Consider the following 12,968-nt stretch of genomic DNA (forward strand, 5'->3'; position numbering starts at 1 on the left):
AACCTGATCTGACTTTGTGTTCTTAATCCCTAGCACAGTACCTGGCATGTTATCTAAACTGTGCAGCTTATTGAAGAGTATTCTGATATCACTCAGATATACTTTAATCTTTAATCTTCAGCCACCCACAGAAGAGATGATGTGTTAATCCATCAACCAGCATTTTTTTTAAGCTTGCTTTAAAGCAAATTAGCAATCTTTTAAAATATTTTGTTGGCCTTCCATTTTTAAGTACAAATCCAGAATCTGGAAAAAATAGAAATTATGTTGTTTGTAGGAAAAAAATTATGCAGTTTATTGAAAAAAAGTAACTACTTGTCTTCTCTCTGCCATTCCTTTGTTATTTAGAACAAATCATTTTTCTGTGCCTCAGTTTTTCTGTCTAAAAAACAAAGAACCTGGATTAAACTCTTTTTATTATCTTGGCTTATCTTTTAGTGCTCCTGATGCAAAATATAGTGATTTCTTTAGGGAATAACTCTTTCTGTGTTTTAGAGGCTATGTTCTGTATCTGAAAGTTTTCAAAGCATTGTAATTTTTCTTTCTACCCTTTTTGAGAGAAAGGAGATTTATTTAGACATCCAGTTGCTCAGGCTACCTGTAAGCCACTGGCCAGCAAATATTTTTCACAGTAGGATCTCTCTTTCAGATGAAATTGTACAAAAACTTCAATACTTAAGGCAAGTGAAATTTAAGCTTATTAACTTATTTTGAATTTATTACAATTTCAAGTTTATAATATTTACTTATAAAAATCATTCAAGAATAAAGAATAAGTCTGTTTTGAAGAACATCCAACTTATTTTTGTTTCTTTTTCAGTTGCTCAGTCTGAAGAAAATCACGATTCACAGATAAGCTGCAAATAGCAACAGTTCTTTTAACTACTAGAGCAATTTTATTAGAATCTCAGGAAGCTCTTCCATTAAATTGTTCTAATAGTTTGAATGTAATAGGAAAGTTGTTTCTAAGTTGAATCTCAACCCATATCTGCCAACCACTTGCATCCTTAATTATCATTTTTAAATTCAGACAAGCCTTAAATCTTACTTTAAAATATGTAATGTAATACTATCACAATTTGATATATAATTTTGTCTTTTTACTGCTATAATAGATATTGTCATGGGGAAGAGTAATGAGTTCTGAGTCTTGCATGGCATTTGAGTCAGGTGATTTTTTTGAAAATTAAAAACATTTTTAAAACTTGAATTTTAATGAAAACATTTTTGGAACCCCCTCAATCCTGTTCTTAGAATCCAGCTTGAAAGCCATTGCTTGAGATATAATGATTCTTCAGGAAATACATTTTAGCCCTTAATATTAAATCAGTATAAACTGTGTGCTCATAAAATCTCCTAAAAATGCCATTTTCTAATTGAACACAAATAAAGGCAGAATTCTTTTTCCCCTTAAATGCTGATACCATGTTTACCATGTGCTGGGCACTGTTCAAATTGCTTTTGATTTAATCATCACAGTAACCTTATGAGGTAGGGTTGGTTTATAGATTTTATATAGATAATGAAATTCAGGCAGATGAAGGTTAGGTAACTTGATCACAGTCACAGCTAGTAGTTGGCAGAACCAGGATTTGAACCTAAATAGTCTGGCTAGAGTTTATGTTCTTACTCACTGTGCTATATACCACTATTCACCATGACAACCCATGAATTCATTGTTGAGAGGGTAGTATAGTATGCCTTGAAGCCTATTCTTCTATGTGTATTTGTGTGTTATTTTTAAGTATTAATATTCCCTATCAATACTCTCTAATCCATATTCAAATAAATACCAAGTATTTATTAAAGAACAATTTAATCTTAAGAAAAATAACACAAAAAGTAGTTTTTAACAGATAAAATATTTTAACATAAAATTTTCAAATGAATTTCAGTTTCTATCCTTTCAATACAGTTTAAGTTTAGAGCAAGATATTGTTATAACCACATTTGTTGTTTAAGTTCTGGTCACCTTGCTATTTAAGAACCAGTTCAAGTGCTTGCTTCGGCAGCACATATACTAAAATTGGAACTATACGGAGAAGATTAGCATGGCCCCTGTGCAAGGATGATACACAAATTCTGAAGCATTGGATATTTAAAAAAACAAAAAAAAAACAGTTCGAGGGGCATGGTATACTTTAATTATGAAATCTATTTTTAAAATATGTGTATTTGCCCAAATATAAATGTTTAGAGTTTTTTTTTCTTCTTTTTTTTTAATTAAATTCAGTTTTATTGAAATACATTCACATACCATACAATCATCCATGATATACAATCCACTGTCCACAGTATGATAACATAGTTATGTGTTCATCACCACAATCTATCTCTGAACATTTTCCTTACATCAGAAAGAACCAGAACAAGAATAAAAAATAAAAGTGAAAAAAGAACACCCAAATCATCCCCCCATCCCACCCCATTTGTCCTTTAGTTTTTATCCCCATTCCTCCATTCATCCATACACTAGATAAAGGGGGTGTGATCCACAAGGTCTTCACAATCACACTGTCACCCCTTGTAATCTACATTATTATATAATTGTCTTCAGGAGTCCAGACTGCTGGGTTGGAGTTTGGTAGTTTCAGGTATTTACTTCTAGCTATTCCAATACATTAAAGCCTAAGAGGTGTTATCTATATAGTGCATAAGAATGTCCACCAGAGTGACCTCTCGACTCCATTTGGAATCTCTCAGCCACTGAAACTACTTCATCTCATTTTGCATCCCCCTTTTGGTCAAGAAGATACTCTCAGTCCCACGATGCCGGGTCCGCATTCATCCCCGGGAGTCATACTCTGCGTTGCCAGGGAGATTTACATCCCTGGGAGTTGGGTCCCACGTAGGGGGGAGGGCAGAGAGTTCACCTGTCGAGATGGCTCAGTTAGAGAGAGAGAGAGGGCCACATCTGAGCAACAAAGAGGTACTCAGGGGGAGACTCTTAGGCACCATTACATACAACTTTAGACTCTCCTTTGTGGTAATGAGCTTCATAAGGGCAAGTCCCATGCTCAAGGGCTCAGCACATCAAACCGCCAGTCCCAATGTTTGTAACAACATCAACACCAGTCCAGGTGAGGATGTCCAACACAATGTTTAGAGTTTTAATGGGCAGAAATTTGGGATAGTTCAAATACTATTTCTTGAGAATCAAAAAATCAGTTAGAAATTAACTAGCATATCTGGAAATTCAAAATTTATGACCTTTTGGGCAAACAGTGTACTAATTTACTTTTTAATAAAAACAATAGAAAAATATCTATAAAGAACTTAACAAGTGAATAGTAAGTACAAAAGGTTTTATGATTAATAGAAAAAAAATTGTGTTCAAATATTTAAAATATTTTACATATAGTTTAAGTTCACAGACGACTATTTCAAATTAGTGAGGTATATTGATTGATGAATTAAAATTGATCTATGAGGCAACATTAGGTCATTAACATACCAGATTTCTTTTAGATAACTTACAGTTTTCTCCAGTAATTTAAATTAATGAAGAATCACTGTTTGTATGTATTAAATATTAATTTATATGCCTTTGTTTCAAGCCATCCTTTTATTCCCCTTTTTCACTATATAAGAACATACTAGTTGACTGTTAACGATAAAAGTGTTCATTAATATAGCTCTTGTGTTCTGGTCCTTCTTCTTTCTGGGTGACCTCTACAAGTCTGTTAATCTCCTTGAGCCCCAGTTTCCTTACCTGTGAAACAAGGATACAAATGGTTTTTCATAGAATTATTGTGTTAAATTAAATAACATATTTAAAGAGCCTAGCCTGGGGTATGTGTTCAGAGAAAGGTTAGCTTCTGTCCTTCACAACCAAGTCCTATCTTAGCTATTTAACAAATAAGTCATGGTATATTTACATACCATTTTTGTCTATTCTATGACACATTTTAACATCTCTAAAATTGGGATTCATTTTATAATCAGCAGTGACTTACAATTGCTGTCAAACAGATGGCAGCTGTGAAATAGTTATCATTGCCTTCACGTATATGTTTTCTTTTTTCTGTATACATGAGTGATATATAATATATACATGTGTCATTTAACTGGTAGCATATCACTTTTTATAATGGTACGTAAATTAACAGTGTCTTATAATTTATGGCCTCTTAGATTTGATGAGATACAGTGTGTCACCTCTTTGTCTTAAACATAATAAAATTGCTATTTCTTATTTATGATATCATTTGTTCCTCTTACAGATTGTATGCAGTTGGTGGTCGTGATGGAAGTTCTTGTCTCAAATCAGTAGAATGTTTTGATCCTCATACTAATAAATGGACACTCTGTGCACAAATGTCAAAAAGGAGAGGTGGAGTAGGAGTAACAACCTGGAATGGATTACTGTATGCTATTGGAGGGCATGATGCTCCTGCATCCAACTTGACTTCCAGACTTTCAGACTGTGTGGAGAGGTAATTTCCTGTGAAGGAAAATTAGAAACCAATATATATATATATAAGTGTGAAAGAAGGGGAACACACTCCGTCCTCAGTGTCCATGCAAAAAGAAAGTTTTATTCTACTTATTTCTACAAGTCTTTATAGCATACAAGGTAGTTTCCTACGTGACTGTTCTCAGGTAAAGCCATGAGGTGTATTTACATATCTTTAATCTTAAGGGACAATTTCTTTGGGGGCTAGACAGGAAACAGTGGGGGCGGGAGACAGGAGGCAGGAGACAGGAGCACGGAAGGAGCCCAGCAAGAGCTCAGAGACTATTCCCTCATCTAAATTGCAGTCCGCTTTCAGACATGCAAGGCTTTTGGCCTTTTGCCATTCTGGAGCCTGCCTTCAGGCTTCCAGATTTTGGGAAATGGGCCCTATGTATAATCTGTCGAGCCAGGGGACCTTCCGTGTCTCCACATATAAGCCTCTGGCACTTGCAGACAAATGAATAACTCTTTGTTGAGCATGCATAGCAGTTTCATAGGAGCTTCATCAACATTGGACTCTCTGCTCTACTCTTGCTGTCTCTCCAGGTCTCCCAACACTGCCCATTCAGACCCTTCTCTCCTCATATTATTGCCTACTTAAACCTTGCCTTAGAATTGATTGCAGAACTTATTAATTCAATCATTTAACAGATGTTTATTGTGTACCTATTTTGTACTGGACACTGCACCTAATAAGAAAAGAAAAGGGGCTTGATGAATTTCAGAGGGAATAAATTAGGGGCTGGAAGCTAAATAAGAAGTGAAAATGATAGGGACATTTCTGACACATTTTGATGTATAATGAATAATATTAAAAATATATATATGTAAAGGCTTAAACAAGTCATCCAAACACTGGCCTCACAAAACTCAAGTATAGGGCCAGATGGGAAAGCTAACAGCAGTGGAAGATTTGGGAAGGTAGTTCAGGCTCCTACCTATTATGTTCAGTCTAATTAAAGGAATGGAGAGAATTGAATGGATTTAAGAGAGAGAATCAGAAGGAACTGGTGGTTAGCTGGATATGGGAGGTGATGGAGAAGGACAGAGTCCTTTAAGCTCAAGAAACTAGGTAAATGATGGTGAATTTTAGTAAGAAACAGAACTCTGACAGAGCAGCACCTTTTAAAATAAGTTGCTAGACGTCCAAATGAATACATCAGCTATATAGTTAGGTACGTGAGTTTGGAGCAAAGATTTCTGCTGGAGATGTACATTTTTGAGTCCTAAGTATACATGACACTCAGTATAGTGAGAGTGTAGAGAGAGAGAAAAAATAGGACAGAGGTGTGGGAAACTTCAGTATTTAAAGATAGTACAGAATGAGAAAAAAAGATGTAGCAACTGGAGAAATAAAGGAAAACTGAGTAAGTTTGTGGTGTCATGGACAATATGATGGAGGGAGTGGGCCAGCTATGTCAGATGCTACTGAGATTTCAAATGAAGTGAGAATAGAACAGAAGCCCTTGAATTTGGCAGCATGAAAGTCTCATTGAAGCAGTAGAGGTGGACTCCAGAATGGAAAGTCTTATATTTATTTTATTTTTTAATGCATTTTTATTGTGAAGTTTAACATAGATACATAACAGTGATAACCTTCAAAATATGATTTAACAAGTAGTTAGAAAGCAAATTTCAAAGAAGGTCATGGGTCACAGTTCTAAAACTTCAGCTATTTCCATTACTGTAAAATATAATATACATACAGAAGGGTGTTAACTTTCGATGTACAGCTCAACAAGCAGTTACATAGGTAATTTCAAAAATTGTTACGGGTTACGGTCAGAATGCAAAGTCTTGAGGAATGAAGAGGAGGTGATGAAGTTGGGGCAGTGAACATAAATAACTTTTTCTGTCACTTCTAACTGTCGCATAGTAAGTAATTATGCATAGTAAGTACGACTCCTAGTACTTTATTGTGTATCTGTCTATCTGTTTATATCTGTCTGTCTGTCTGTCTGTCTCTCCATCCAGCACTAGGATATTGCTTTCCAAAGGACTGTACCATTCTGCATGCCCGCAGCAGTGCATAAGATGTATCGTATCTCCACAGCCATCAACATTTAACATCATACACCTTTCTAGTTTTCACCATTCTAATGGTTATAAGGTGATATGAATTTGTATTTTTCTGATTACTGGTGAGTTTGAGCATCTCTTTTTATGGCTGTTGGCCTTTTGAGTTTCTTCTGGTAAACCACGTGTTCATGTCCTTTGCCCTTTTTTTTTCTGTTGTGTTTGTTTTGCAGAAATTCCATTTGTTTTCTAAGTAGAAGTCACTTGTCAGTTTTAGACATTGCAGATATCTTCTCCCAGTCTGTCATTTGCCCATTAATTTTGTTGATGATATTCTTCATTGATTAAATATTAATTTTGATAAAATCAAAATGGTCTTTTTGGAGGAGGGTTGTACTTTTGAACTTTTGTTTATGAAGTCCTTCATACCTATTTCTCAGAGATATTTGCCTCTGTTCTCTGTGACTAGCTTTATTTTCTTACATTTTACATTTAGGTCTTAAACCCACCTGGGGTCAATCTTTGTCTTTGTTGTCAGGCAGGGGTAACATGTAAAATGCTTAACAGGCAAGGGCCAATCAGAGTAGAGGCCTCTTGCATGTAAGAGACTAACCTGGTTTCTGAATCCCAGGTAGATGCAGGAGTCCTAAACAAGAGTTGTGAATGTTGGTGTGGGTTGGGGCACTCAGGGTGCTCAGAGAAGCAGCTAATTTGCTAATGAACTTGGAAGTATTTTAGTGTTTTAAAAATGATGCAACCTCACTGGAACACATCAAACATCAGCCTTGTGGTAGAAAGAGATCCATTTTATTTTTCTCTATTTAGTAGAAGAGGCAGTTTTCCCAGCACCATCTGTTAAACAATTGCCTTCTCTCCTTTTGATTTGCAGTGACACTATCATTTTAAGTGTCCAAGAGAGAGAAACTGCAGGGTAATTTGAACAAGGAAAGTTTAATATAAAGAATTATTAACTATAACTAAACAGGGAATTGGGTAAAAGGGTTTGACTAATAAAAAGTAAAGAGAACTCTAAAAGATATAGGAATAGCAGACATAAGGAGCAAATGCTCTTCCTAGAGCTGAGATAGAGGCCTAGGGAAGACCCTGCACCCCCCTGGGCTGAGAGCCAGCTCTCCTTGGAGAGGGCGTCAGCTGTGGCTCACTGGGAAGCAGAGACATTGCCGTGGTGCCATGCCAGTGGAACACGCTGGAAATTTACCTTCTAGGATGCCAGGGAAAGCTGTTCACAGAGAGGTATCTCACCCGAGGTGCTCTGCTACAAAACCTCCCCAGGGTGGAGGCAGGGGAAGCTGCTGGCCCCTGGGTCCTGGGTGCCGCTGGCCGCCAGGCACCGCACAGAGCCAGGAAGCAAACCCCTTTTCTCCTGCATTGTCTCTCTGGTGCCCTCTACTGACGAAGTCTAACATCCTGCCAGCTGGCAAAGGAAAAGGAATTAAAGGGTCCAGATCCATTTTCACAGAGTGGACAAAAAGGTAAATACAGACTTGAGAGGAAATAGATAGCCAGCAGAGACACTTTTATTGTATATTAAGGGCCCATATAAATGGCTGTCTTCATGTCAGGGCCACTGTGATAGAATATCACAAACTGGGTGGCTTAAAACAAGAGAAATTGATTGTCTCACAATTTTGGAGGCAGGAAGTCTGAAATCAAGGTGCTGGAAGGGCCATGCTCTTCCAAAGCCTCTAGGGAAGAATCTGTTCCATGCCTCTCTCCTGGCTTTTGGTGGTGAGCAGCCATCCTTGGCGTTACGCAGCTTGTGACAGCATAACTCCGATCTCTGTCCCCATGGTCACATGGCGTTCTCTCTGTGTGCAATTCTCCTCTTCTTTTAAGGACACCAGTCATACTGGTTTAGAGCCCACTCTAATCCAGCTTGGCTTCATCTTAACAAATAACATCCCTAAAGATGCTAAGGTCACATTCACAGGACTGGGTATTAGGACTTGAGCATGTCTTTTGGGGAGGACACAATTCAACCCTTTAACAATTGGTCTATCTCTAAGTTCTTTCTGCTTTTCACTGGTATATTATTCTGTTCTTGCACCGATACTGTACAGTTTTTTGTACCAGGCTTTGTAGTAGTCTTAATGTCTAGTAGTGTACATCCTCCTCTTTGCAGTTCTTATTTCAAAGTTCCATCAACTAATTGATGCTTATTCTTCCATATAAATTTTAAAGTAAGTTTCTCAAAAACTCCAGCTGGAATGTATATCAGAATTGCGGTTAGTTTATAGATTAATTTGGAAAGAATATATAACTTTAAATTATTAAGTCATCTGATTCAGGAATATATTTTAAGATGTTCAGATTATCTTCTAAGCCTTGTATTAAGAGTTTTAAAATAATTTTCTATATAGGTCACCTGCATTCTTGAAGAATTAATCCCTAAATGTTTTACTGGTTTTGTCTTAGTGAAAATGGTATCTTCTCACAATATAATATTATATTTATTATGTAATATTCTAAATATATATTTATATTACAAATATTATAACATTATTATAATATTTTCAAGTGTTTATTTTATAGGTTATATTATCACTCTTGCTAATCCTGTTCATTTTCTTAATCTTGCGGAAAAATTCATTTTACCATCTTGATAGCAACCAGAAACCTCTATTGTTTCTTCAATCCAGTTATTATAATTTTCTGCAAATGTCTAATCAAATTTATTTCTTTTAAATTTTGGCTAACTGATTCCATTATTATGAGGAACTTGAACATTTTTCATGATTCTGATCATACTATGTCCAGAGTAAGTTATCATTGCATTTCACAGTTTCTTTGTAGTTTTTAGGAAGTCACTTAAGTAATATTGACTTCTCAGAATTATTGTTCTTTACTTTTTTATAATTCTAGGAGAATAATTAGAATTATTTAGTTCTAGGTAGGAGCCTTTGAAAGTCTGCTCAGTCTGAGTATTCTGCATAGATTTAGTGTTTTTGTTTTGTTTATGAATCATGGTGAGAAAACACTGTATTAGTCACAAGGTGTTGGGAATTCATCCCTTGCTTTTCTTTAAGTCCTTCAAACTTATTCTTTAATTGTGGCTGTTCCGGTTTGCTAATGCTGCTGTCATGCAAAATACCAAAAATGGATTGGCTTTTATAAAGGGGGTTTATTTGGTTACAAAGTTACAGTCTTAAGGCCACAAAGTGTCCAAGGTAATGCATCAACAATAGGGTACCTTCACTGAAGGATGGCTGATAGCATCTTGTAGCTGGGAATGTACGTGGCTGGTGTCTTCTTCCTTTGCTCCCAGGTTGTGTTTCAAAATGGCATTCTCCAAACTGTCTGCATCAGCTTCCAATGGCCATCTTCAAAATGTCTGTGTAAACTGCAGCTCTGTCTGGTCCTGTGTGGCTCTTTTTTTTTTTTTTTTTTTTTTTTAATTCATTTTATTGAGATGTTTTCACATACCACGCAGTCATACAGAACAAATCATACATTTGATTGTTCACAGTACCATTACATAGTTGTACATTCATTACTAAAATCAATCCCCCACACCCTCATTTACCCCATGTACAAAAATAACCAGAATAATAATTAAAGTGAAAAAGAGCAACTAAAGTAAAAAAGAACACTGGGCGCCCTTGTCTGTTTGTTTGTTTGTTTGTTTCCTTCCCCCACCTTTCTACTCATCCATCCACAAACTAGACAAACGGGAGTGTGATCCCCATGGCCCCCTCAATCCCACTGTCCCCCCTCATAAGCCACATTTTTATACAATTGTCTTCAAGATTCATGGGTTCTGGGTTGTAGTTTGATAGTTTCAGGTATCCACCACCAGCTACCCCAATTCATTACAACCTAAAAAGGGTTGTCTATATTGTGCGTAAGAGTGCCCACCAGAGTGACCTCTCGGCTCCTTTTGGAATCTCTCTGCCACTGAAGCTTATTTCATTTCCTTTCTTTTTTTTTTTTTTTTTTTTTTAATCTTCATTTTATTGAGATATATTCACTTACCACGCAGTCATACAAAACGAATCGTACTTTCAATTGTTCACAGTACCATTACATAGTTGTACATTCATCACCTAAATCAATCCCTGACACCTTCATTAGCACACACACAAAAATAACAAGAATAATAATTAGAGTGAAAAAGAGCAATTGAAGTAAAAAAGAACACTGGGTACCTTTGTCTGTTTGTTTCCTTCCCCTATTTTTCTACTCATCCATCCATAAACTAGACAAAGTGGAGTGTGGTCCTTATGACTTTCCCAATCCCATTGTCACCCCTCATAAGCTACATTTGTATACAACTGTCTTCGAGATTCATGGGTTCTGGGTTGTAGTTTGATAGTTTCAGGTATCCACCACCAGCTACCCCAATTCTTTAGAACCTAAAAAGGGTTGTCTAAAGTGTGCGTAAGAGTGCCCACCAGAGTGACCTCTCGGCTCCTTTTGGAATCTCTCTGCTACTGAAGCTTATTTCATTTCCTTTCACATCCCCCTTTTGGTCAAGAAGATGTTCTCCGTCCCACGATGCCAGGTCTACGTTCCTCCCCGGGAGTCATATTCCACGTTGCCAGGGAGATTCACTGCCCTGGGTGTCTGATCCCACGTAGGGGGGAGGGCAGTGATTTCACCTTTCAAGTTGGCTTAGCTAGAGAGAGAGGGCCACATCTGAGCAACAAAGAGGCATTCGAGAGGAGGCTCTTAGGCACAAATATAGGGAGGCCTAGCCTCTCCTTTGCAGCAACCGTCTTCCCAAGGGTAAAACTTATGGTAGAGGGCTCAATCCATCAAACCACCAGTCCCCTATGTCTGTGGGCATGTTAGCAACCATCAAGGTAGGGCAGGCCAATACCCCTGCATTCTCCACCAGCTCCTCAAGGGGGCTCTACATATTTTTTTCCTTGTTTTTTTTTTCTTTAAACTTTTTTTTTTTCTAAATCAACTGTATGAAAAATAAAAAAATTTTTAAAAAAATAAAAAAAACACATACAATAAAAGAACATTTCAAAGAGACCATAACAAGGGAGTAAGAAAAAGACAACTTACCTAAGATAACTACTTTACTTCCAGCGTGTTCTTACTCTACCCCAAGAAAGTAACCTAATATAGCAACATTTCTGTGAACTTGGTCCTACTATACCCATCAGAAATTAACAGACCATAATCATTCCTGGGCATTCCCAGAACATTAAATTTACCCATGATAGCTTATCTGTTCTTCTTGGATTATTGTTCCCCCTTCCTTAATTGCTCTCTATCACTAGTTCCCCTACATTCTACATTATAAACCATTTGTTTTACATTTTTCAAAGTTCACATTAGTGGTAGCATATAATATTTCTCTTTTTGTGCCTGGCTTATTTCACTCAGCATTATGTCTTCAAGGTTCATCCATGTTGTCATATGTTTCACAACATCGTTCCTTCTTACTGCTGTGTAGTATTCCATCGTGTGTATATGCCACATTTTATTTATCCACTCATCTGTTGAAGGACATTTGGGTTCTTTCCATCTCTTGGCAATTGTGAATAATGCTGCTATGAACATTGGCGTGCAGATACCTGTTCGTGTCACTGCTCTTCGATCTTCTGGGTATATACCGAGAAGTGCAATCGCTGGATCGAAGGGTATCTCTATATGTAGTTTTCTAAGGAACTGCCAGACTGACTTCCAGAGTGGCTGAACCATTATACAGTCCCACCAACAATGAATAAGAGTTCCAATTTCTGCACATCCCCTCCAGCATTTGTAGTTTCCTGTTTGTTTAATGGCAGCCATTCTAATTGGTGTGAGATGGTATCTCATTGTGGTCTTAATTTGCATCTCTCTAATAGCTAGTGAAGCTGAACATTTTTTCATGTGTTTCTTGGCCATTTGTATTTCCTCTTCAGAGAACTGTCTTTTCGTATCTTTTGCCTGTGTGGCTCTTTTTAAAGTACTTCTAGTGATCCAGTTAACAACCACCCTGAATGGGCAGGGTAACACCTCCACAGAAATTATCCAATCAAACTTTTCACTCACAGTTGATTGAGTCACATCCCCATGGAAACACTCATTCAAAGGATTCCAGTCTAATCAACACTAATATGTCTGACCCCACAAGACTGCATCAGAAAACATGGTGTTTTGGGGGACATTATACATTCAAACCAGCACAGTGGCATTCCCCTAGAACATACGTTCCATGAAGACAGATTTTTGTCTGTTTTATTTAACTGTGTCCCAAGCACCTAAGAGTACCCAGTACACATCATTTGCTCAGTTAATATTTGTTGTTGTTATTAATAGCCCTTTTATTATTATAGAATTAGAATAACAAATATTTTTTAAATTAAAGTGTATAGACAAGCAAAATTTTACAATTAAAGTTTAACATTTCCAGGTCTCAGAGATCAGCACAGTTAATTCTTTAGCCCAGTCCTTCTGGGTCGTTCTTTGACCACACATACAAACACACACACACACACACACACACACACACAATTGTATTTTCACCAAACTAAGATAA

At 36.8% G+C, this 12,968-nt stretch overlaps 1 protein-coding gene and 1 non-coding gene across 5 annotated transcripts in view; both read left to right on the forward strand.

Annotated features, from left to right (window-relative positions):
* Nucleotides 1-12,968, forward strand: part of KLHL5 (kelch like family member 5) — a 134,237-nt gene that overhangs the window by 92,482 nt on the left and 28,787 nt on the right. For all 4 annotated transcript variants that reach the window (XM_037829598.1, XM_037829600.1, XM_037829597.1 and 1 more), the window contains one exon: nt 4,224-4,436. In XM_037829598.1, the coding sequence (XP_037685526.1) occupies nt 4,224-4,436 (213 nt within the window). The remainder of the gene's footprint in view (nt 1-4,223; nt 4,437-12,968) is intronic.
* LOC119530672 lies at nt 1,997-2,102 on the forward strand. Its single transcript, XR_005216068.1, has one exon. It is a non-coding gene; the product is annotated as a U6 spliceosomal RNA (small nuclear RNA).

This window comes from Choloepus didactylus, chromosome 3, assembly GCF_015220235.1.
Source record: "Choloepus didactylus isolate mChoDid1 chromosome 3, mChoDid1.pri, whole genome shotgun sequence".
Classification (NCBI taxonomy): Eukaryota; Metazoa; Chordata; class Mammalia; order Pilosa; family Megalonychidae; genus Choloepus; species Choloepus didactylus.